At 43.1% G+C, this 26,626-nt stretch overlaps 1 protein-coding gene across 1 annotated transcript in view; it reads left to right on the top strand.

The window, feature by feature from the left end:
* VIPR1 (vasoactive intestinal peptide receptor 1) overlaps nt 1-26,626 on the top strand; it is a 117,271-nt gene that overhangs the window by 74,478 nt on the left and 16,167 nt on the right. The window contains exons 4-7 of the mRNA XM_075082209.1: nt 2,040-2,143; nt 6,615-6,715; nt 8,802-8,934; nt 26,008-26,161. Of these exons, the coding sequence (XP_074938310.1) occupies nt 2,040-2,143; nt 6,615-6,715; nt 8,802-8,934; nt 26,008-26,161 (492 nt within the window). The remainder of the gene's footprint in view (nt 1-2,039; nt 2,144-6,614; nt 6,716-8,801; nt 8,935-26,007; nt 26,162-26,626) is intronic.

Below are 26,626 nucleotides of genomic sequence, written 5' to 3'. Positions count from 1 at the left end.
AAGCATTAAGACAGCTTTTGAAAGTATTCCTGAGAGCAGTGAGAAGAATTACAAAAAGACTCAAACAACTGTAAGGAAGTGCACTTAAAAAGAAGAAATAGGAGAAATATGGGAAAATTAAGCTGAAAGAAGCACCCCTTAGTTCACTGAGACTGGAAGCAAAGAATGCAAACCACCATGAAAGCTAAAGGCATCCCCAAACAGAGAGGAGTTTTGAGCCGGAAGCAGGAAGCAGAAACGTTCAGATACTGAAGAAGAAATAACAAATATTACATAACACCTCAAAAAAAAAAAGTACTGAACAGTCATGTCCTTGATTTGTTTGCGCAAGATCTGTTATGATCCCGATGTGAACCCTGGTACAAAGAAATGCAAACAATGGCCATGCAGAAAAAGCCTGGGGAACAGCAACCCACCAAACTGCGCTAAAGTTGACTTCTTCTGGAGCAGCTCTTAAAATGAACCAAGGTACCAGAGCCTGCATGGAATTTAGATCTGTTGTAAAGACAAATTACAGGGGCCAGTTTCAGTGTCAAAATCCACCTCTCACAGGGATTCAAGTCAATCAAGCCAGGGGATAGGCTGCTGCTGATTTCAGTGCAAGACAGGTTAGGAAGGTGTTCAGATGACTCAATTGTCAGAAATTCCTGGAGGTGGTGCTTGAATATTTTAATGACTCATAGCTGCATAACTGATTAGCTCCTGTTTGCAGAAGTTTTATTATTCCTGTATGCAAAGATCCCCATTGCTGGAAATATTTGCAAAGCTCTTGAGTTTCACTGATGTAATTCTTCATCTAAGAAGTGAGTTTTACTACTCTTTGTTCATTCTGGTTTATTGTACCAGCTTTCCAGTCAGGGATGGAAGGCAGTTTTGTGTGATAAGCGACACCAAAGGAAGGCCGTGGTGATGTGATTCACATGAGGTGGACAGGGTAGGGACCGGTGGTCAGAGTGGGTACTGGCGGAATTTGCAACGTACTGTTGGATGTATTGCTTCTTTGTTATTTCTGGCTGACAAACATCTATCTTGGCCTTTCAGACTACGAACCTTTTAGGGTAAGGTCTATCCTGGTCAGGTTGTTGGTCTCTCCTCCTTTTGCTTGATTAATGTCTGTATAGCCCCTAGCCAATATGCGTTTGAGGTCCAGCTTGGAAAGAAAGCAGAGGTGTCTTACAAAGTGAGAAAAACTTTGCGTTGGAGAGCCCCCTTACAATCCTGGATGGACCAAGAAGTGCGGAGTGCCAGAGAGGCATGCAAACTTCACAGCTTTGTCAGTTTTGTCTGAAAGAGAGAAGCGTCTTTATGTTAAGGCTCTCTGTTGTCGGTTGGAGGCCCTAGGCACTCAACTTGCTTGAGTCCAGAAAATCTTCCTGCCTTTGAGTATACATGTTAAAACAAGCAGTACAGGTTGTCAGTATCTGGTTTTTCTCCCCTCATAGACAAATTCTGAAGTTCTTGGTTCTCAAACAAGAGTGCAGTAGATTTCCCAGGAATCACATTTGATCAGGGCTCATCTTGTAGGCAAGGTCTGGGTTTTGAGAACGACATTCAATTCCCAGACCTCTGACCTTACCTGCAAAATGTGAAATTAGCACTTTATCTATCCCTGTCTTGGCTTCTTGGCTTCTCACAAGTAAAGTGAAAGATGTAAATACTTCACTGCTCTGTTTAGATGAAAAATTTTCCAGGAACAAAGGCAATATGATGATAATGCTCTCAAAGAATATTGGTGCAGTGCCAACAACAAAAGGCCCAGGTATAATTGGCATTATGGTACCATCAGAAGAGATGTTTTGTGGATACCTCAGTATTAAATTGTACTTGTTTTTGAGGTCTGAACTTTACAACCCAGTGGGTCCCTCCCATTTATGTGTTCTGTGTAATAGGAACACTTTGTAACAGAGAAAAAGTATGAGAATTTTACTCTGTGTGTTACAAGAAATGTGCTCTGGCATTTGAACCAACAGAAGGCAGACATTTGTTTAACAGTAAGTCAAACATTTCTTTTTAGATCACCCTTTTCTCTTTTCTTCCAGGGAATGTGACCAGGAATTGTACAAGCCAGGGCTGGACAGATGTGTACCCCACGCCGTATGCTGTAGCTTGTGGATATGATTCCAACATCACTGCAGGGGAAGAGGTTTGTAAACATGGATGGGTAGACATTAAGGTTTACCAGGGATCGATATCAGAATCACATGATCTTCCCATGCCCAATTTTTTCCACTCCCATTCTGATTCCTCAAGAAGGAAGGAACTCTCTGAGGATCCCTGGAAGCAGACATCAAATGTCTGGTCAAAGATATGATCTTCCCTTTGATTTCCAGGAGGGTGGCAGGAAATCAGCACCTGCAAAGATCAGACCAGTGTCTCTGTGATGCCCACATATAACTTCAGGTGCTTGATTTTCCACATTCAACTTTGAATCAAGCCCTCCACATTTATGTTTATGCATAAGTAGATCTGGTGATTCCAGATTTCTAGGCCAACATAATCATCAAAAGATCAAGAGGGATAAAAGGATGTAACTCACTTGCCATCAGTGCTGCCCTGCTGATCTCAACCAGCTGAAGATCTAGAAAACTGTAGGGAACACACAAATTTTCATGCAATGTTACTGAAGTTTTTAAGGAAATATGCACTCTGTGGGATACTGCCTGTATGTAAATTAGTAATCACTGACCTAGGTGTGATTAGCTTTATAGAGTATTGGCATTGCACAGGAAGGAGTTTGTTATTGGTTTGCTGCATGCTGAGGCATGAAGGGTAAAGTCTAAAGAGGAAAACAAATGTTGTTAGAAGCAAGATTCACCTCACCTAGGTAAAAGTTTAACATCTAATCTAAACTAGTCCCCTACCGCTGTCCCACAGTCAACAAGAAAAAGCTGGTGATAGAAAAGAATTATACTTCAGTGCAGGTTTATATTAAACTTATGTCCACACTTTTTTTTCTGTTTCTGTCAGCGTTCGTGAATGTTGAATGAAGGAATCTCAATAATGAATAAATATGTATGGTGAGAGGTCTTTGTGTATGGTCACACATTACCAAGGCACTCAAAGAGTTAACAGAGAATCTGAACAGAACTGAGCCAGCCTTAATAGTGAAAGAATACAGAAAATAGCAAAGGGAGAGTTGCACAAAGAACTTCAGCACTCCACTGAAGAGACCCTTAGTCTGCCTCCGAGGTCAGCCACCACTTCACCTCCTCAAATGTCCCGTTTCTCAGATCGAGCTGTGTGGCACCAGTTGCGCATTGCGAAAGCCATTGTCACAGCTCTGCTCTGGGAAGGTCCTCCATCGAGAGCTCTGGCTTATGTTCCAGCTGCAAAGGGGATTTGGGAATTCCTGGGACATGCTTTGGCAACCCAGTGGATTGCAGCGTTGCCAGAGTGCTGCGTTACCAAGAGAACACGTATTGTGTTCTTTTAATTCTTTCTTAATTATTTTCTCTCAGTTTCCGTGGTTTTGTCATGCTGTTTAAGTCTAATTTGTGTGAAAGGTGGCTGAGGGGGGTGAACATGCAGTACTAGCCTGTGAAGAAGAATAGATTTTTGATGTTGTTGAATTGGCTGTCAGTTTGGGGAGGAAGAATTAAAGGAAATAGAATAAAAGGAGAACAGCAGGCTGTATGGGATATGAGGCCCAGAATGGACTGATAACCTTCCATGCTTAAAACACATGATGCACTTTTAACACCTACTGGTCTCAAGTCAGAAACAAGAAAAATATTAGATAAGGGCTGTGTGTAAGATTTTAGTTGTGAATTCTGGCAGTCCCTAAGAAGCGGATGATGTAGGCACAGAAGTAGGGCGCTTATGATCTTTGCACTGATGATTCCTTCTCCAACCTGACCTTTAAAAAACACGTGTTAGCAAACTGGGGGGGAAGGGTGAGGTGTGTGTGTTTGTTTTGCTGTCCCATTGTCAGACGTAATGCACGACTTCTCCCTTGTGTGCCCCCATCTGCTCAGACAGGGGCCACCCCGGGTCCCCCCATAGGATCTGTCTGAACATGGTGAAAATAGACACTTCCAGAGGTCAGTTGACCCCGCATTTATCTCCGAAGGGACCAATTTGCATTTACTCTAGAGGGAGTCCAGATGACTTTAGGCTAGGTGACATGAACCCAAAACATGTTTGGGTGCAAGGCTACTGAAAGACTTGACAGCAGTATTTCTGTTCTTTTTCTCTTACAAATGTAAATGTTTCACATTCTAACCTCAGTTACCAGGACATAAATGTAGAGGTTACTGAACAGAAACCAAGGAAGCTAATTTTCAGTTAGTCTCAGTTTAGCATCTACCTTAACTAATTGTGCTTATCACGTTCCTGTGAAATTAAGCAGGATTTTTTAGAAGTCTGAGAGAGAATGATGAAATTGCCTAATTGCATTCTGTAAATCAGTCTAGGTCTACAGCTATAACCCAGGCATCCTGGCATGCATTTCCTTCACTTCTCTAAATCCCTTTTTTTTCTAAGAAGAATATTTTAGTAATCTGACCTCTAAGTCAAATTCCAATAACATTTATGATCTTGGGTCAAATTGTCTGCTTTGATACCTGTAAAATAGGAAGTGATTGTCATTAGCAAGTACAAATGAAGAGCAAGAAGTCATTATGTGCTGTTTCCAGAACAGAGCTGATCCCACATGCTACATTAACGGTGAATGCAGAGCCATTTCTCGGTACACAGAAGGATTGGTCATCATAAAACATAAGGGCAGAGAATTGCTTGTTGAATAACACCAAGATCTTCCTGTGCATAACTTGCTCCTGTGAATAACTCCAAGAAGCAAAAGGCCTATACCTGTATTCACACTGGAGAGTTTCCATCCACCACTGATGTCTCCTATGATATCTCTTAACTTCCTTTCCCCCATTTCTCTGCTCTCCATAACACAGTGTGGGACAGCCTCTTCCTCAAACTCAGTCCCCTACCGCAAGCTCCCTCCTTCTGCTGGCCAGGTCTTTCCTGTAACACTTCTGCTCTGATGCCATCAAGAAAGAAACTAGATAATGAGAGAAGGACAAAATCAACAAGAAGGAAGTTGACTGCTTTTATTGGAAAAGTCTCAGCTGCCTTTGGGAGCCCAAACCAAACAAGACTGGAAACAAGACTATTTAGTTATCTTTGGGTGGAATCGGCAAGGCAGTGGGGTAGAAAGGTGGGACCTCTGCTGTTCCTCGCTGCAGTGCAAGTCCTGCCATGCAGTGCAGATGAGCGAGGCTTAGGTATGACCATACCACATTGAGTGACTCCATCACCATAGCAGCCTCCTGGTGTCATATGGACAAGATAAGGTAGATATATTGGCCTGAAACCCTTGCTATGAATTACGTATTCAGAGTTACTGACGCAAAGCTCTTACTGATGTGGATTCATTGAATGGGGCTGTGAAGACACCGTGCTTTTAGCCATCGCTGAGATCTCCGGTCTAAGAAGCAATATAGACCCAACCAGTGTAACCTTTGCACTCTCTGAAAGCTCTGTCTTGTTTTAACACCCCCTCCAAGCTGGCTTGTGCAAATGCTAGAGGATTACTACTCATCTCAGCCTCACTGGTTCTGTAAAGTGCCTGGTACTTGTCAAGGCCTATGAAAATAGCATATAAAAATGTCAGCCCTCACTGTTATTAAAGAGTGTTTTGCCAAACAAGGTTGGGTTTAGATTTTCTGTCAAAACTGCTCTTTGCAGTTTTGGTGCTTTGTGTTTGTTATAGAAAATGGAGGCAAGGCGGGCAGAGGAGGGTCAGTCAAGAGCTGGAAAATAAGATTTTCCACAAACTGAGTTAGATTCTCATCAAAACTTGGATTTTTCATTGATAAAACAAATGTCCGAATACAAACCGATCTTTTGCCCTTTTTTTAAGGCTTAAAATCAAAATATATTGATTTAGAGTGTTGCTGGAGAGCCTTAGGAGAGCTGGAGTTTTGTTGCCTTACTTCCCCATTTTATTTAGACCAGGATTCCCTGTTGGATTTAAGTCCTGTGTTGCTCCATGCTCAGAGATTCCTTCTGTGTGCTGTCAAAGAGAAAAGCCATGAACTAATTTCCAACTAAATATATATTTTTGAATTAACATATCTGTGATTTCAGTGAGAACATTTAAAGTTTTCACTTGCTGAAATACAACATCTAGCTTCCACAAAAGCAAAACAATTTCCAGACCAGTTCTGTCCTCAAAATTCCTTAATAGGATGAAGCTCATCATGCTCACCACCTCAGAGCCGATGTGTCAGTGTGCTGTTTAACTGAACATTAGTCATTCTTGTTCCACAAGATTATAACCATGTAGCTGTCTCTGCAAGTGTCAAATCAGACTCCTTCCTGCATGAACTTTTCCCTTGTGTAACTGTAACCTGGTTTTTAACTTGTCCAAGCTCTACTGCAAGTGGACACGTTCTTTGTATTCACATCAGTGGTATTTGAGTCTTGTACTCTACTGGATGTGACTTTAAAGGGTGAAGGAGTTGGAGGTTTTTTAAGAGAGGGATGTAGGATGATTTCCTTGTCTCACCAAGAATGTCAGTAAAAGCTCAGTGATGGTGTATTTAAGAATGCATGTTGGCAGCTCTTTGAAATACCTCTTTTGTTTCTTTCCTTCACATTAGCAAACGACATTCTATGGCACAGTCAAGACTGGCTACACCATTGGATATACCTTATCGCTCATTGCTCTCACGGCTGCTATGATCATTTTATGTCTCTTCAGGTAAGACTAGGAGCAAAAAAGGCATAGGTAAGGGGATGACTCAAAGGACATAGTGGCTGTTTAAGTTATAGGCTATGAGTGTTACAGATGGATGCAAAATTCTTCTGTCAAGTCTCAGTTCGACAGGGGAGGAAAGTTCCTCCATCTTTTGGTACCACTGTTTTCTGGTATGTGATTTGTGGTCTTTGCATGAGAGTTATAACCCCAGTGGAATTACTTAGGTGGGCTTCATCTCACTAAATGTAGATTGTTACATGATGCATCTCTGTATTAGAGGCCGTTATCCCATAATCCTGTTAGAGGTCACAGAGACCTAGTCAGTATGGTATATATGGATGCTGTGGAATGATGCATTTCTACTAAAGTAGGTATTCAAAATGGTACAGGTGAATCACTCCCCAAAACTACCTCCCAAAGTCTATTTCAGAAGCACTTCCTGCTATAGCTCTATGGCAAGACATAGATACCCAGAGCATTTTTAGACATGCTGGAGCCTCTGACATGTGCACAAGGATAGCAGATATGATGCAGGACCTTCAGGAGGCCCAGGCCCTTATGGACTGATAGGCAGATACTCTACAGCATGTCAAATGGCATTAGATGCCTAGATTGCAGCAAATGAATTAATCCTCTCTCTATATTGTTTATAATACATTCGGGCATCTAAATTTGGGCGCCTCTAATGGAGAAGACTGCACAAAAGGTAATCTCCTATTATGATGTCATTTATGTATAGGGAGAGCAGCAAAAAGCGGACGTCCATGAGATGGAAGAACCTTCTAGATGAGATTCCATCTCCTCATGCCACTCTCCAGTGGATTCCCTGAAATGTGTCTAAAAGGCATTTGGATGTGATACTTAGAGACATGGTTTAGAGGTGAACTGGCAGTGTTAGGTTTACGGTTGGACTCAATGACCTTAAAGGTCTTTTCCAACCTATACGATCCTGTGTATTCTGCATATATCATTGTCCGATTTATGACAGTCTGGTCCAGATATCATCCCCAAAGAAAGCTGTAGGAAGCAGCATATGTTCTAGGGTAACTTTCACACTTGTATTGAGACTGACCTCACCTTTCAAGATCTTTGCACTTCTCATTCCACATGCTCTCTCCACTCCTCTTACACGTGAAGAGTGAATCAGACACACATGCAAATTATCTCATCTCAACAAGGTACAAGGTGCCAGCCAAGATGGTGAAACCGTCAGGGTTTGTGCTTTTCATTTGTGGGAAACAGCATAATTTGACTTGCCTTTGCCTGCAAGTACGGAGGACTCATCTTGGTCACATTATCGTGCCATCGTCAGAGATTAAGAGCACAAACTCTGCCAATGCACAGTGACTCATTAAGAGGTGGTAATTTGATCTTGTTGTTGAGTGAGGTCTGTTGTGGTTCTAATGACTGTACAAAGTACCCATTTCCAGAGTATAGGCCTTTCACTTTAGCTGATATAAAGTCTCACTTGAAAAAAAGAAAAAAAGACCTACTTGATCAGAATTCATCTTCAAAATATTAGTAGGCAAGGGACACAAAAACCCTGGTGCTGTTCTCAATATTATTAATCATTAGTCATTTTAAAGTGAATTATTAGTCATTTTAAAGTGAAAATATAGTTCATATTGCTCCAGAAAGCCTGTAATATGTGTTAATTTTAGCAGCAGCTGCTAAGAATTTATTTCTGTTCCTGAAGAAACATTTCACTTTGAAAAGAGTTATTGCAGTACAAACATTCTGTAGAAAACAGACCTTTATCTTGAGCACAGTTTGCTTAGTCAAAAAATTTCTTTTCCAGAGGAGAGCAGTGTGATGGACCTGTTTTCTCTCATGCTGTATTTTGACCTTTTTTTTTTTCTGAGAACTGGAAGAGCAGCAACACTGCTGCGGATGTATGGATTGCCACGTTTTGTGGATTTAAAAAGGCTTAAGTGGATTTGGGGTGATGTACATCAGAATATAGTCTGTCTCAGGGTTTCTAATGTTTAATTGTAAGCCTATGTCTTGGCAGAAGGAACATGTAAATAGATAAATAATGTTTTTGAGAAGGCTTGCTATTCAGAAATGTTGTTTCATCTCTTCCCAACAGAAAGCTACACTGTACGCGAAATTATATTCATATGCACCTCTTCATGTCCTTCATAATGAGAGCCATCGCAGTCTTCATAAAAGATGTCATCTTATTTGAAAGCGGAGAATCTGAGCACTGCTTTGTGAGTTCGGTAAGTAGCCATGCACATTGAAGTTTCCACCGTATTCTGCTGCCCCTCTTCAACAATGCACCAAAAATTACCTTGCAAATGCACATGAGACAGGATTTTGGAAACATTTCAGGGTGTGTTTTTTTCTCATTTGAAAGAAACAAAAACATGATTGCTGCAGTTGAAGTTGTATGGAAAAGACATAAAATAAATCAGAAGAGTCAAAAGTTGATAGGCACCTGGGCCTATCTGAGGTGAAAACCACAACTGGGACTCTTCAAGTTTTTGGGGTCCATCTCCCAGTCCCATGCTAATTTCTTGGATATCCTAGTCAAAGGAGACTTGCAGTCCTGTGTTTAGGGATTCAATAAAACCTTTCCCTTCAGTGAGGGTGGGAGTCAGATCCAGATTCACATAACTAACTTCAGGTATCTACAGGGTAAGTACCTATACATGCGCTACATGTGTAAAGTGCAACCATCGTCAGTGGAGCTCTAATTAATATACTTACTGGACTCTGGAGAGCTGTCCACCTCACTTTGAAGAAAGCACATGCATTTGGATGGCTCTCTGGGCTCCGCTGACTGCAGTGACCAGATCTCTGCAGCAGTTTAGGCAGGAAATCTATGTGTAGACATCATTGTCTGTTCTTCATCTGGATCATTATCCCACGCTAGCTGTCTGCAACCATGGGATTTCCCCATTGGGATGGTAAAAGAGGGGAATAAAGGAGTTGAGGTATTTTTTGTCACTTTAAAACTCAGTGTCAACAGCTGAAGCAACCTTAAGGAGGGAGAAAAGCTTTTTATCTGAAGGCCATATTCACATAAGAGGACATTGGTCATGAATAAATTTAGGCAGGAAATTGAAATCATTAAAATAATAAAAAAAAATGGAAGCCTCCATAATAAATTCATAATGTGAGATGAGCTGCTTGCTGTTAGTAGCAGGGGACTGGGCACAGTGGTCCAGCAGATCCCATCTGGACCTGTTTTTTATGTCATACAGCACCAGAAAAAGGTTCTCTTTTCCATCCACCCAATTTCTTCCTTGCTTCTGGCTTTTGTGTATCCTTACCCTGACTCCTGTCCCTGCTGTTACAATGACCTTTCTGCCTGAGCACTTCTCAGCTGATATCACAGAGCTCCCAGCCTTTCCCCCAGAGCTGTCTGCAGTATGATGCATTCCCACTGCAGTGGCTCTGGGTTTTTTTCCCCCCTCTGTGGTTCACTGGGATCTGTATTCTTCAGCAACGGGGTTTTATTGTGAAGGTTCGTGAATGTTTAGAATGACATATAAACTGGAATAAACAATTGTCCAGTGTCTGCCGCCACAGATAACTGCCAATGTTAATTGGCAGAGGAGCCAAGAACCCAACGAGCTGTGGAGTTTGAACTAACCTCTCCCCCCTGCGGGAGTTTGCACTGGGTGGTGACTGAGACACAACTACAGAAAGCTGTGTGAGAAGCGTTTGCTTCAACCGTCCATCCAGAAACACTTCCACCTATAAATGCAGGGCTTTGTACTGCAGAATCTGCAGCTCCTGGAAGCCAGGGTGCTTTCAGGCAGACCCATGGCTACCACCATTGTGTGTTTCTCCCCATCAGAGGATTTTCATGTCAAATGCCAGCTCAGGTTGAAAGTCTGGATGATACACAAAGGTTATAAAAATATATGGAACAAATCTGTCTCTAGGCTGAGCATACCCCTTGCAAAATCTGCACCCCTTGACCCAACATTTTGGACAATCTTTTAGGCCACAGGGGAAAAATACCTACATTAAATGCAGTCAGAATGCCTCTCCTAATATTCTTCTGTTTGCAGAAACAGGTATAAAATCTGTTGTGTTTATGTGTGTTTGGTTCAGTTAGGTTGGCTTGAGTTAGGTTAAATAATTGGTTGGTTTGTGCTTTGGACTTGCAGAATAAAGTTTTGTCTTGGGAGACCTGGGTACTAGTTCATATACCCAGGGCCTAATACACAATTTACAGAAGGTTTTGTGTATAATGGCTAGATATGGCCTTGAGCTCATTCAGTCTGAGAGATTTGAACAAACAGTTCAATTTACTGAATGCTTTCACCACTATGTTATTTTAGAAGAGGGCAGAACCAAAGCAATAACAGTACTTTATTAGAAGATAAAGTACTGCATTTAGTTCCTGTAAGGAAAAAAGGATAAAGACATCCCCCTTCCAGAACAGAACAGGGTTATAAAATCCAAATGAACAGAGACCTCTTCCAGCATTTCTGAGGAAGAGACCAAATTCCTGAATTTGACATTACCTGTTGCAGTAAGAAGACTTAAAAATTATGTTCTATGCAGCAGCCACACAAAAAATGTTTTAAGCTCTCCACGAACAAATGTGTTAATGCTCCAGTCAAGTAGGAACTCCAGTACACATAGGTATATCTGTAATTGAAAAAAACATGTTCATAGGCTTTACCACAATAGCATTTTTCCTTCCTTGTACCCAGTGTGGGAAACCTCAGTTACGGTGTTAACTCTATGTGATTTTAAACTCAAATAGTTTTGGACTACCATTGAATTTCACATAAATGCCCTGAAAAATTAAGTTTGTTGGGCATTCTATGGGCCACAGAGCCTGAGAATGAAGCAGGAAGCATTTCAGGGCCAATGCAGTCAAAATACATGTGATGAGCATCACCAAGCCTTCACGTAAGCCAGAATATGCACATGCATGGATGATGTTTACAGAGTGATGCGTGTCACCCAGAGCCTCCTTGAATTCCTTGGTCCTTCTTTCTTTATAATCTCACTCCTGGGGAAAAGTCTTGCTGCTTGGGTGAAAAATGCTGCCTGTTTTCATGGGGCAGAAACCCTGAGCTGACAAGCAAGGCCTGTTTTCATAACTAAATGTAGCAGGCTTAAATGATCATTGCTCCCAGGACCTGTGCAAGGTGGCCCAGGCCCTTTGTCCTACACGAAGAAAACTCAGCAGCAGTAGCTTTACAAATGTCCCTCACACCTTCCCCTCTCCCCAGCTGCCCAGATCAATTAGGATTGTTCTTAGGCACAGTGGGGATCCCTTGGCTCGTGTAGAAGCATGTAGACTGACCTTCAGAGAAGGCTTGCCCTCCAAAATCCCACTGTGTTATTTTCCAGTGGGAAATAAAACACTGCAGGGACCTTGAATTTTCTAAGAGGGGTAGAAAGAGCAGAGGAGTCCGATGGCCACATGCACACACAGCATATTGCCCAAGGTACCAAGAGTAGACCAAAACCACTTTCTCTCTCTGTCACATCTTCAGTCATAAAGTATGTCTATAATTATGTGTAACTGAATCATCCTGTTGGCTTCAATTTCTTAAAAATAGGCATATACTCAAGTGTGTTAGTCAATCTGGGCTTTAAGCACTCAGATGTAGAGATGACCAGACTAGGAGGGGGTCTGTGAAGTCACCCGCTTCGACTTCTTCAACAACTATTCATTTTGATTCGTTCAGAACACTTACTGTCTCAGTAATCCTTCATTTCTGATGGAAAACTCAGCACACGTGGCTTTATGGCATCCAGGAATTACTCATACTACATGAAAAAATGTGCCACTTACCAGCCTATATTTGCCTGCATTCTTTTGGTTTTATTTTTCCACTGCCGAACTCAGGAGGTCTCCTTATGAATTCTAGTTTGTCACATTAGTTTTCTTAAGCCCAGTGACCCTGTGTCTTGGCATTCCCACGCTTTGTCTTCCCCTTTCCTTCTCTCCCTGGAAAACACCCTGTGGAACACTAGCCAAAACAGCAAACCTGGTAGAATGATTGAACTGAACACTTGTCATTTCATTTAATTTGATTTTATTTTGTGTGGTTTTATGGGTATGTTTAGATATAGTTTCATTACTGTAATATCTGGATAGCATAATGATGAATGACTTATATTTCCAGCCTAGCTGAAGACAAAGAAGCCGACAATTTGATATAAACAAAAATCAGGTTCTACAGATTGAATTCAGGCTGAATTTTCTGAGCTCTGCAAATTTGCCTTTGCTGAGGATTCAGCCAAGGGAGACTAGTTCATTTATCTTTTTCCTTTTGCATTCCATTAAGACGATCAAACTCCAACAAAAAATTCTTCATTGTAAAGGAGGGTGGGGCTTTTAGCAACTGTGAACATATACACCTATTTCATATTTTCAATGTGATTTTTTTTTTCCACATAAGCTTCCTCAGGCCAAATTGATAACGGCTACAGGCCCCTTAATGAACTTTATATATGGAAGTTGAAAACAGACACATTTTCTTTTCCATCGCACCCCCATCTGAGGCTTCTGAGATACGTATTCTCTGCCTCATGTGGGACTGCCCTGATATGCAGGCTATTGGAGAGATGGAAAAGTATTAGCCTTTTTATGCACTTGTATGAAAATGAAACAAATATTGGAGACAGAACTTTCGTTGGGCTACACTCTCTGGAAAAGACGTCTACTCCCACCTACACAGAGGAGAATGAGCTCTTAGCAGTACAGATGGGCATCTGCTGAACTTTGGCTGCCTGGCTTGGGGTAAGAGACTGGCAGAACTCTGTCTGAAGGCAATGTGAATCTTTCCCTTGACTTTAACTGGAGTTGGGTCAGTCCCCAGAATGTGTAAATACATCAGCTGACACTTTTTCAGTAGCTCAGCCCATTGTTCCAGAATTGCACCCCATCTGCTGAGCTCAGTGGGGTGCTGCCTGAGATAAGGAAGTGCTTTACAGTCCATATTGCTATGGAAATGAGGCCCAATGTGAAATGAGATCGCCTTGTTTTGCTTGGCTGTGTAAAGTGAAGGAGACCCTCGCCCTTCCCACCTAATAAGTAGCAGCTGCATTTGGTTTTCATCCCAGCACAAGGAGCAAAGGAAAAATCACTGCTCATGTGAAGTAGCAGTTTCTCACTGTGTTCTTCCACTCATGTCTGACCTGAACAACCTCACCCGGTCCACAAATTCTTGTGAAACCCAGCCAAATGGTTCCTGTTGGCTTCAGGAGGTGGGTGTTGCAATGGACTGGCTTCAGTTCTTCTTTCTGAGGTTTCTGACAGCATTGGGTTTTTACTTAGATTTCTGCTGAAGATCTTTATGATGTTGCTGTCACAACACAAACTAACACACCCGTCTCCTTGTCTACATTTTTACCATCAGGATCGATAAAGAAATTTGCATCTGCCAGACAACTTCTGTGGAATGTTATCCCCATATCTGCTGATATCTCCATATCTCCTGATCACCGCTGCAATCCAAGTTTTGCAGCAAAACAAATGGCAGAGGGGAAAGTGAAAAAAAAAAACAAAACACTAGAGAAAGCTTCTGTAAATGATACAAAGAAGTAAAACACCACAGAAAGAAAGCAGGGGGAAGGAATAGAGGCATTGTATGTTTGTCAGTTCTCTTTCAAGTCTCACGCAAGCACTTTAAATTTCACTTCACCAAAGGTATCAAGACACTTCTAGAAAGGACCATAAAATGGAGAAGAGGTGGCGAGAGAGAGACAAAGAAAATACAGCTACGTTCCTTAATTAGCAGAGGCCCTAATGGTGAAGATACTACCCAAAAGTAAAAAATAAAAATAAGAAGTGCCTCAAATGTGCTATCAAAAATCAGTGCCAGAGAGTTAAATTAAGGATTTAGTAACAAGTTCAGTGAATGAAGGGTGTGTGAATTAATGAGAAGCCATAAATAAGAGGTTTGGGATGTTAACTGCCCATTGCCAGTAGCAACCATGAGCATGGGAGATGGACTAACCATGTACCTAGACTGTTTTGATGTTCTTGTTTGGATTTTGAAATTATCCCAGTAATCCCCCATCCGGGAATGTGTTATTCATCATCTCTTCTAGAACAGAAGAGGTCTCCACCTGTTTAAGCCCTCACTGACATTTATGAAGTAGGCCTAAGTCATCTCATACATGCCATAGGGAGAGGGCCTGAATGCTGTGGAGCTGGTGGCAAAGTAACTTCCTTCTGTATTGGTGAGACAGCAATTTATGGCTGCCACACTAGAAGCCTTGGTTGCTGCACCATAGCCTTCACAGCGACTCAGTCACAGGGCTGGCAGTAGCAAGTGAAGTACAAAAGAGATTGGGAAGAAGGGTTGTGCTGATGAGAGCTGAAGCTGTGCTAAAAGGACGTGGCAGAAGAAGGAAACATGGGCTTCAGGTCTGAGTTTGGGAAGAAAGGAACATGCAGTGATGGAGAGTGAAGGGATCCTTGAGTGTCAGAGAAACTAGAGGTGAAACATCATCATTCTGATACAGGGAGGCGATGAATGGCAGTGGGGCATGAAGCTAGGCACTCAGTATGTGGTGCTGGAGGCATGCCAGGGAAGCGAGTGAGAAGGTCCATGCCATGGGACTGGCATTCTGTTTTAGAGAGATGGGGTTTGCAGTAGAAGGTGGGAGGGGCAGTGGGAAGAGGCTGGATTTCAGAGATAAGCTGGCCGGCGTGGGCATACCTACACAGAAAAGAAACAAGATATTCACCAACCAGTCCCGCCACAGAACCGATCGGAAGCAAAAGAGGGAGAGCTTGATGGGAGCTTTGGCTGTGCTCCTTCCCTGACAGTTGGCCACAGGCCAGGCCCATAGAGGATGGATGAAGTGATCCATTCCTCTAAAGAGAAAGTATCAGATTCTGAGTTATGCCCCTTCTGCTCCTTGGACTGTTCATATCAGGCAGCCATTGAGAGGGTCTGGACAATGGAGACCAAGCTCTAACATGGTTTTACACAGTTTTGCTTGGATGAGTTATCCCCTTGCCTTCTCCTTTGCTCCTGGAACTAACCCAGGAATGAAGGCAGAAAGTTAGACTGTGGGAGAGCTCTGGAATAGGAATTTTCTTTGCATAAGTGACCCTATGGTGCCTGACACAGCAGTGCTGCAGTCATGGGCTGGCATCTTAAAGCAACACAGTATTGCCAATAACGAGAGAAAATGTGAGAAGTGTGGAGAAGGGCATTATTAAAGCTCTGATCACCTTCTGCCTTTAGTTGCTGCCTTCTGTTGACTTGCCTTATTGGTGAAGATGTGTTCAGGGGTGCCATTCCTCTGCGATTGATGAGCACGGAATAGGGACAGTTGCCCCATTTACTGAGATAATTCTGGTTTTATGTCTAAAATCAACTCTGAGTCATCTGATGCAGAGGTTAGACCAGCTAGAGCTAATCACCATCTTAAAATACTCACAAGACTGCCTGTAAAAATCAAATGAGTATTCCTCAGACCAAGTCCTTCAAAGACTGAGAGTTACATAAGCCCTGTTAAAATCAGTGGAAGAGAAATGCTTAAATAGCCTTGAGGATCACAGTCATGGGGCTTAAGCTTGCTTCTTATGTGAGGAAAAGCAGACCTAAGAGCTTTCTACTGAATTCAACAGATAGCATTGTATTTGAGGAAGCCTGCGTGGGAAGGGGGCAAGGCATAAAGTGCAGACATTGGACCACATTTTATGTTGGTGTAAACTGGTACAGCTCTTTATTTTAATAGAGTTCACAAGTTTTTTGCAAGTGCAGGATCTGACCCTGCCACATTTTGCTGTGTTGCAAGCACATAAAATAAAGGTTGTCCCGTGTAACTTCCGTATTAGCAGAGACAGACTTAAATGCCTTGCCATTTTCAGCTGGCTTTCGGCTGGCATTAAAGAGGTGAAAGCACAAAGAAAGGCCAAGGTTATCTCATGGGACTGTGGGGTCTATATGGGTTAAGCTATTGCTAAGGAAATGATACTTTAACCAGAGATATAATACTTTACCCAGGTTCAGTAGTGGCCCAGCCTAGGTGCAAGTGGAATTGATAGCACAGAAGAGAGAGACTGAGATTGAGCCCCATAGCTTCATCCTAATGTCTCCATCCTTCCACAGACTTCATGGGAGCAGGCAAGACTTAGTTTGCTGAAGTAGTGTGCATGTGCATGTGTATGGCTGTACAGCACAGCTCATCAGTCTAGAAATTGCATTTCTGCTTTATGAAAGCGGTGACAAATCAACAGGCTCAGACACAAATCCAGGTTATAATGGCTTAATAAATTGCCCAGTGACAGCTGACATAGAGTAAGTATTCCAGTGTGTGCTCTTAGGCAATGAAGGGCACATGAAAACATAATGTATTGTGACCTAAAGGAAAGTGGGTTGAGATAAATTGAATTAATTTGCTATTGCCAAGGCTTAAGAGCACTCATGCATAATGTTTCTGGGGCACCACTGATGCCAAGCAGCATGTTAACAGGGAAAATGTGTGTTTGAGGCCTCTTATCCCTGTGCCTGAGATAGATGGTGACCGTGACTTCAGTTACCTTGATCTATCTGCTGTACTTTTTGTAGGGTTGACTTACAGTTGAAGCCACTAAGGGCAGCAGGAGCTGAAGGGTTCATCATCAAGACATAAGATTATTATTCCCATGAAGGTCTTTTCTTTGTTATAATTCCTGATAGATGAAAAATGGCTTTAACCGAAGCTTTGAACCTGACAGTTTAGGCCCTTACAACTGAAGGCTATGTGCCTCAGACAGAAGCCATTTTGTTTCTATCAAGACGGCAATTTAAGAATCTCTTTAGTCAAATTCATTTATTCATAGACAGTGTTAAGTCCTCAACACCCAAAATTTCCATGCATCTTCCAGGAAAATTTGCAGCGCGCACCCACTAGTGTAGTGATTTGTTACTTAAAATTACTTGCTTGTCAGACTCCATGATAGGCAAGGAAGGAAGGAAGGTGTCAAAGGCACCTGATTGATTTAAGAGGAGATTTCTTGACTGAATAGACCTCAATTCCCTTTCATGGTAGAACATAAACCTTGTGGGGCTTTTTTATTGCTAACCTCTTTGAATCTAGTCTACAACTGCAATTAAAGTGAGGGAAGAAATAAAAGTGATGGCTTTTTGCCAGGCAGTCTTTTTTGTCTCTTTTTATTCATTTTTTTTTTCTGTTGTTACACAAAAGGTTGAGTGTGCTAAGAGTAAGTTAGCACTTTTGCTTTTCCTTTTCTTTTTTCTTTTTCTTTTTGTTTGTTTGTTTGTTTTTGGTCTGGGTTTTGATTTGTGTTTTTTGTAGCTCAGCAAATTGATTTGACCTAAGGACTCATTTTTGGAGGAACAGAATCAACCAGTTTTATTTCTGTCAACAATTTTTGTTGACATCATGCCGAATTTCTGCAAATTAGGCCTCCAGCATGAAGCCCTGTTGAAGTTGGCAGGGGCTTTGCCATTGGCCCCTGTAAGGTCAGACTATTACCCCGTGTAGCCCAATTCTCTCTGCAGAAGACTCCGCACAGTAGCAGAAGGTTGAGATAACAAACTGCTATTCACATTTTCAGTTTGCCAAGTCAACTTCTGGAAGTGTCTTCTCTACTGCAGTTTCTCTTGCAGGACCATGCATGCTGCATGGTTTTATGCTCTTCTGTCAAAGCCCTCTAAGTAGTGAAAACATGATATGCAAAAGCCAATAGCCTTGAGCACGGGAATGAGACAAGAAATAGCCTGAAGCTGTAAAGAAACTATTTTCAGTGGTGCCCAACGCCAGGCCAAGGGGCAACGGGCACAAGCTGGAACACGGGAAGTTCCACCTGAACATGAGGACAAACCCCTTCCCTGTGCGGGTGCCAGAGCAGGGGCACAGGCTGCCCAGAGAGGCTGTGGGGTCCCTTCCCTGGAGACATTCACCCCCCGCCTGGACGCGGCCCTGTGCCCCTGCTCTGGGGGTACCTGCTCCAGCAGGGGGTGGGACGGGGTGAGCTCCAGAGGGCCCTTCCAACCCCATCCATTTTGTGATGCTGTGATTCTGTGATTATATCTTAGTCACCTCCTCAGGAGAGGTTCAAGCCAGGATCGACACTCACCACTGAAAAACCACCTCTCTTCTCTCTGTTGAAAACAACTTGTAAAAGAAGGTTGCTTTCGCCTCTAGTTGGAACAAAAATCCCCACTTGTGTGGGCAAGAGAGGTTTTCTGTTTGTTTACAGTAAACATCACTGGCTTGGGCAACATCTTCCTAGGGCAAAGCTCACTGAACACCCTCACACTTCCTTTCTTAACAGAGGCAGTAATACCTAGGCCAGTACAGTATATCCGCTCCTCCCATCAACAGCCTTTTCTCTCAAAGAGTAACCAACCTGCTAAGAAATAAGTCTTATTCCTCATAAGAATAAGTTTTAAGAAAGACATTGAGGTGCCAGACCATGTCCAAAGAAGCTGGTGAAAGGTCTAGAGAATAAATCCTATGAGGAGCAGCTGAGGGTACTGGGATTGTGTAGTCTGGAGAAAAGGATGCTGAGGGGAGACCTTATCACTCTCTACAACTACCTGATAGGAGGTTGTAGCAAGGTGAGTGTTGGTCTCTTCTCCCAAGTGACAAGAGATGGGACAAGAGGAAATGGCCTCCAGTTGTGCCAGGAGAGGTTTAGATTGGATACTAGGAAAAATGTCTTCACTGAAAGGCTTGTCAATCATTGGAACAGGCTGCCCAGTGAAAGTGGTTGAGTCACCATCCCTGGAGGTATTTAAAAGATGTGTAGACATGGTGCTTAGGCACATGGTTTAGTGTTGGACTTGGCAGTGTTAGGTTAATGGTTGGACTTGATGATCTTAGAGGTCTTTTCCAACCTAAATGATTCTATGATTCTATAAAATGAAAGTTAAAAGTAGAGAGAGATACCCCATGAAAAACAGAAACATGTATTTGGAAATGAAGTCTATCCTGAGATGTCCATCCAACATGCTCAGAAATTAATGGACAATGCATAGCTATGAACAGTGCTGTACAATATTTAGGTTATAAATTATTAGGAATTTGTCAGTTTTATGAATTCCAGAGCCATGATAGTGAGACGAGGAATTAATAATACCATATAATCTTACAATCAAAGCAGTTATTTGGTTATTACATCATCATTACAGATTACGTTATACTTTGGCTACGGTGGACATCTCAACAGAAAGAGACCTGGGATGGGATTCAATCTGATTTAGGCATGTGGGGTAGATGCCAGCTCAAGACTAAGACTCCTGAATTCAGCTATGATGATGAGATGAGTGTCCAAAATGGCACTATAGATATGGAGATGCAGAGTTAGGTCAGTCCCTGTGCTTGAAGACTTTAATTTCAGCATCTCAAAAGCAGGCAGTGCTTGCCCAGTGCTACCCTGTCTTCCAGGTGTGCCCCAGAAACAGGATCATGAGTGGGATCTATAAAAAGCTTTTAAATAAAATTGAGGAAGCTGTTGCTGTGGGCAGATTCGGCATGAGTCATTCAACAGCTAGCCCTTCAGATAGGTCATGTCTTCTGGGCAACATAAAAGAAAAGTGCTGGATAAATCTGTCACTGAGAAAATTAGTTTTCATCTGTCTTCTGTTGAAGAGGCCTGCAGAAATCTCTGTGTAAATCTCTTCCTCCTGCATCAGTGGTGGTAACCCAGGTAAAAGGACCTAAGAATATTAAAGGGGATTTTGAGGCCTCCAGGTTCATGATCGATTGAGGCAAATCTGAGCCCACACTGTTGCTGAAGGCACTGAGGACTGGGATGAAGGCACTTCATAAATAATGCCAGAATTGCCCAGGATTGCATGTGCTGACTTAAAAATGTCTTGGTGCCCTGCCACAAACCTTTGATATCACTGGAAGCCACAGAGTTTAAGGGGTACAAGGGAGGAAGATGGGGTCTGTACAGGGGACATATCCATGTACAGGAGAGGTCACACACAAGGAGGGAGAGGTCAGGTCTCATGATGGGGATTCTTGTGACTGGGGCAATGAGACGCAGGCAGACTGTTTATATTGCAGTGTATTCCCAGGCCAGCTATGATGGGTTCAGTGGGAGTATGGTCAATTACTTAAGTGCCCCTTAATACTTCTTTGATCTAAATCCTTCTTTGACCCAAGTCCTAAACCTGTAACACACCATATCCCCAATAAAGAAGAAAAGGGAGACTTGTGTTAGTCCAATGCTCTCTGATGCACCACAGCGTTTCTGTGGAGTTGATTGACCATTTTTTTGTGGAGTTTTGTTGCGTTCACAGGAGGCTGATGCATGCACGCGTTGGTTGTGTGTGTACCTCCCTTAAAACTCAGACCAACTTCTGTCCAGCTAAGCTGTTTATATTGAGCGAGAGAAATTCAGCAGCCAGTCAAGACTGACAACCCTTAGCAGTTATTTAATGAGCAAGGATACCTCAAGCAGAGTTATTATCACTGAGGAGTATGACGTGTATTTAATGCAGTGACAGATTCAGCTCTGAGTTAATTACTGCCTTCAGCAGCTGAACTGCATTTTTCTAGGTGGGTCAGCTGGTCACTACATCAGTTGTAGGAGAAAGATGTTTTTCTCGGGGCTAACATTATTTGAAAGCATAAAGTGCTACTAGGTACAGGGAAGAAGCCTGGTAGGGTTGTTGCCCAGTCTTGTTTTTCTCACCCTTATGTCCCTTCTCTTTGCCTCTTTCTCAGAAAGTCTGGTTGCACCTTGAGTGCATTCTTCCTATGATCTGACAAAGTGGGCTGTGTTTTTCACACATGTATGCCGTGTTGCATGCTGGCTGTGGGTAGTTCCGATGCCTTTCCCATCTTTCCCTAAAGTGCTGAACTTGACCCACTACTGACACGAAAATTTTTGCCCAGCTTCTCAATAAAGCGCATTTCAACACCACAGCAGCTTTCTAACCAACCACGCACTTTGTCCCTACTCGTCAATCTCCTTATTGAAAGGACAGCATGCATTCCTAAGTATCAACAACTCATTAAATATTTGCCCTAAAATAACTGTAAGAAGTCCCCTTCTCTTTCAAAGCAAATGCAGTACCTTCTGCCTTCTCTATTGCCTTTTTAGGCAATATGCTCAAGGCAGCTCTGTCTCAGGGGGCGATAAATGACCCTTATATGCATGATCTAATTACTTTGAGAGCCATAGGCCGGGTTTCTATCCAGAAGGTGGACATTGACACCCATGGTCAGGGAATGCTAAGCGTTCCATGACCAGCAAGACAGTATTTTGCATGCACTTCACACACGTGTGAATATCCATCTAAAATACAAAATAATATGAAATATTTCAAAGATTTGTCTACATTTGAGGAAAGGAGCCTTTCAGGACAGTAGTACAGTGCAATACGTACATTTTTTTCCTGTCTTGCTATCTCAGCAAGGATTCTCCATAAAGGGCGGACTTCTGCCATCTGAGCATGGCCATCTCGTACCCCTTAAAATGCCTGTGAATATCCCAAAGGTCTGCACAGGAAATCACCATCATTCTGGAGCAACAGCTGGAAACCCAACACAATACTTGTCAGTGCCTAAAATGACACTAGCAGTCTACTTTTAAGCAGCTGACTCTTGCACAGTGTCTCCTTTTCAGGTAGTCCTCAGTTAAACAGTCATAAATTAGATGCATACATGGTTGGGCACACTAAGGCAAGGGAGGGTTGGCCCATACAGTAGGTCTGACACGCCTCATCTCATCCTCAAGTAAACTTCTACAATAATCAAGATTAAATTTTCTTTTTTGACTATGAGGAATTTAAAGAGAAGCACAAAAGTGTTTGTTGGGGTCAAAGAGGTCTCTATGCCTCACTGGCTGGAGGCAGAGTCGCCTCAGCGGTTAGTCACCAGCAGCACGTGTAAAAAGGGAGGGCACCTTCACAGGAAAAGTAAATGGCCCATGTCTAATGCAGTCCCAAGGAGGGGAAGCGGAGAGGAGCCGCTTGCATAGATGTGCCATCCACAAAGCCAAGGAAGGCCATCTCACTGCGACATCTAAATTGGACATGAGCAGGGCAGGGGAAATAAGCTGTTGTAAATGAGATAGTGGAAGGAGAGAGAATAGAAAAAGCAGTGCTGTAATTCTGCTTTTCCTGATGAAAATGTCTTTTCTAAACATAGCCTGTGTTAGCCTTTCAACACTGACATATTATGAGGTCTGCTTTTTATGAAAAGAGTTTTCTGTGAGATGTAATAGTTCATCCTTGCCTAGTGTCTGTCATCTAAAGGGTAAAGCATCTTATATAAATGTGGATTTTATTTCCCAGCATTATAACAGCCATTCTGAGGCTGAATCCAATCGATCAGGAAGGTAGAGACCCATTACCAAGGGCCGCATGTAATAAAGTCTCTCAAAAGCCAGGAAGGGCTGTTTTCCAAATGTGTCACTGAATTGGCTGTCAAAGAGGATTCAGTGGAAGACCACTGCAGTCAACAGTGAAACTGCAGCTCTCACAGAAACAGTGGTCTGGTTTAAACTTACCCAGCTTAGGCAATAGTAGCAAGAGGCCCAGGCAGTGAGAAAATACCATGATTTAATTTGTAAGATAGAACAGTGCATCCAAATCTGCTCCAGTGCAGGACATCCTTACGCTACAGGGGATTCCTGGCTGCAATACATTATTGTCGTGTGCTCAGAATGATGCATAAAAATATATTTTGTCCAGGTAAAACAAAAAAAAAAACACCTGGGGTGGTAACAACTGCTCAAATAGCCAAATATCCCTCAGCATGGAGCAAAAAAAATTGATCTGCTACAGGTGCCTCAGAAAAGAAGTTACCAAAACCCAGCTCCTGCCCATACGCATGATCCACTTCAGGTCTGAAACAAGCCACCGCCACATTAGGGAAGGAGGTAGGTCCAGAGACTACCACAAAAGCAGTGGTTGCCAATACTGGGAGAAGAAGTGATGGATCTGGGCACCCAGATCTGCGACTTCTGCTGCCACAGCCTGAGTTCAGCACAGCTTCGTCTCTATGACAGGAATAGCTCTGCAAACTCAGGCTGGGGATCCCTGCCTGAGAGTCTATTAGGCAGAAACCACGTGCAGTTTTTGTGAGCAGCCTTTCCCGGTCCCATAAACTATTGCAGTTCCTTGTGATAGGCTTCAGCCTCATGCCTCTGCCATAGCTTCAATACAACCATCCAGAAAGCATTCCCTAATGTTCAATACCCAAAGCAAATCCATGTTTGAGGAGCATGTGTTTGAGATGCATCAAAAGTGCTCCCTTAAACCTTGTGTATCACCTGTGAGCTGCTGAAATAGGGCCAATCACTGATAGAGTGAAACCATAACAGAATCCAGTAGCCCCAGTAGGGCTGAGTACACTCACACCAGCAAATCCCCCGTGGCCACAGACACACCAAGCAGGTACTCAGGCTTCGGGCAAAAGAAATGAGGTGTCGCACAGCCATATGCACACAATAGCAGGGAGAAACAAAATGCATAGGGATGCCACAGGGAACATGCTGCGCATCCCCAGCCCTTGTCAGTTTAGCTCGGTGTCGCCTTCCCTCCCTGTGAGTTATCTGCCTTCTCTGCTGCCACCTTCCCCCATCACTGTCCTACAGCAAGTCTCTGCTTATGCCATCTGCCTCAAGGAGGGAGCCTATGAGGGCTCCCAGAGTGACATACTGATGGGTGCTAGGGGAGGGTTGAATTAATTTTGAGTGGTCAGTGGGGACGAGTCCCTCTCCAAAACACATGGCATCAAGAAAACACTTTCCACACTTCTCTTTATAACCAGTGTGTTTCATAGCAACTGTTTTCAGCAGGAGAGGGGAGCACAGGGGGAAGCGTGAGCTTGTCACTTGTGCAAACCAATTATTGCTCTAAATTCAATGTATTGCACATGCAAAGCACCAGGGAAGAGCCACTAACAGAGAGTGCTAGCAGCCGGATTCTCCCTGGCCCCAGTACGTGCAGGGTATTACCCAGCAAATTCACTGAAGGCAGCAAGGATATTGCCGAATCAAACATCTCAGGCATGCTTAGACAGTGTGGATGCGTGTAATGATGCAACCAATGATGTCCTGTAAAGCTGCAGCTGAACGTGGATACATCACATGCTGGGGCAATGGCCAAGGCTGACGTACTTTTTTGGACAGCTGATTTCTACCTTCAGGTGTTTTGCAGTGGGTTTGGCCCCTCAGTGTCAGAGAGAAATTTCCCATTTTTTTTCTTTTGTAAGCTGAGTGTTCCCATTACCTGTGCTGCAGTGAAATCTTCACACAGCAAGTTACTGTGTTTAATTATTCATTTCCTGAAGAAAAACAGTCCTCCTTCCCTTTTCAAATCTCTCCTCTTCCAATGCAATTAAACCTGTCCGTGCTTGTTAGCCTGCTTCTCCTTCTTATCCTTTTCTATATTTTAAAACAAGGTATCCCAGTCCTTCTTTTCTTGAGCATTCACAATCCTTCATAGACTTGGCTTTCTTCAAATCCGTGTCTCAAGCTCCTTCAGTTTTTACAGTATCTACCAGCCCATGGAGTGATTACAATTGGATTGCTTTCAAGGGCTAATTAACACAGGGGTTTTTTTATTTTTGTTTTTAACCTGGGAAATCAGTTTGTTCAAGTCAGAGGCTTCATTTCTTTGGGTTTAGGGAGCCAGGTAATAGTAACAGGCAGCCCCACTGAGAGTGGTGGAGGGGACCACGATGCCGAAGTCACTCAGGGTGCCATTCCTCAAGATGCTGACTTTAGTGCCAAAAATAACACAAGAAATTCCCACCCATTCCTGTTTACTCTCCAGGGCACATCACCTGCATCATGCTGAACCAACTGTTTGTTGGCTGCACCATAAACCAGTCCCTAGGTTGGTCTCAGTTCAAAGTAGCGCCTTCTTGGAAGGTTCTTCTGAACCAGTGCAATGGTTTGCTTCACAGCTCAGCCCCACAAACCCACACCTGGCAACTGCACATCAAGGCAGGAGCTTCTGACATCCACTCTGCCACTAAGCCAGCTTCCCACAGATGTACATGCAAACCCTACGGAGAGCAGCACCATGCTCGTAGGGATGGTGGTCCAGCATATCAGTTGGTCACTGCTAAGCAGGGTTTCCAAACTTGGGCGCATCTCTAGGCTCACGCAGTCAAACTGCATCCACACCTGAGCTGGGTGTCTCAAGGATGCACGCTGCGCTCTCGAGGCAGAGGTTAATATGTGTCAAGCATGTCCACCCCAAGCAACCTTGGTAGGGCTTCTGGCTTTTTACCATAGAGCTCATTCCGTAAGGACTTCAGGTGCTCCAAAGAGCAATCCCAAAGATACACGCAGAGCAAGGCTTTCTGGTAATTTGCTGTGCTTACTGTGGGAACATGCTGCAGCTCACCACTCTTTCTTTCTTCTCTTCCAGGTAGGCTGCAAAGCCATGATGGTTTTCTTCCAGTACTGTGTCATGGCCAACTTCTTCTGGCTCCTGGTAGAGGGGTTGTATCTTCACACCCTGTTGGTCATCTCCTTCTTTTCAGAGAGAAAGTACTTTTGGTGGTACATCTTGATTGGCTGGGGTACGCATCTTCTCGAAACTGAATGCCAAGAGGTGATCCTGACCAGTGTTTTTACCAGCAATTTAATCCACAAACCTGGGAGCTCAGACAGGGCAAAGATACAGTGTACATGTTACCTTGCTGCCAAGAATTGTTAGTGCAACCAGGAGCAAGATCAAGTGATGGCCAGAGCAGTTTACCAGCGTTAGCCTAAACCTTCAAAGGTATTTAAGAACTCAGTTTGTGCTAGGTTAACTGATATTTGAGCACCTCAGTATCTTTAAGGACTGTGGGCCTGAAATTCCTCATCACCTTTATAGTCATTTAGTCCTTTGATCCTGACTGGGATCCCAAAGTTGATATCATGCGTTGACCTTAAATTGTAAGGATGCATCCCAGCAAAGCAGGACTCCTGGACTGAACCAGACACTGCAGTCCATCACTGTCTCCCTGTCTTACTGAATTCAGGCCAGCTAGCTATCCTGA

Source organism: Phalacrocorax aristotelis, chromosome 2, assembly GCF_949628215.1.
Source record: "Phalacrocorax aristotelis chromosome 2, bGulAri2.1, whole genome shotgun sequence".
NCBI classification, from domain to species: Eukaryota; Metazoa; Chordata; class Aves; order Suliformes; family Phalacrocoracidae; genus Phalacrocorax; species Phalacrocorax aristotelis.
Note: the sequence above shows the minus strand (reverse complement) of the source record. Positions and strands in the feature narration are given on the sequence as shown.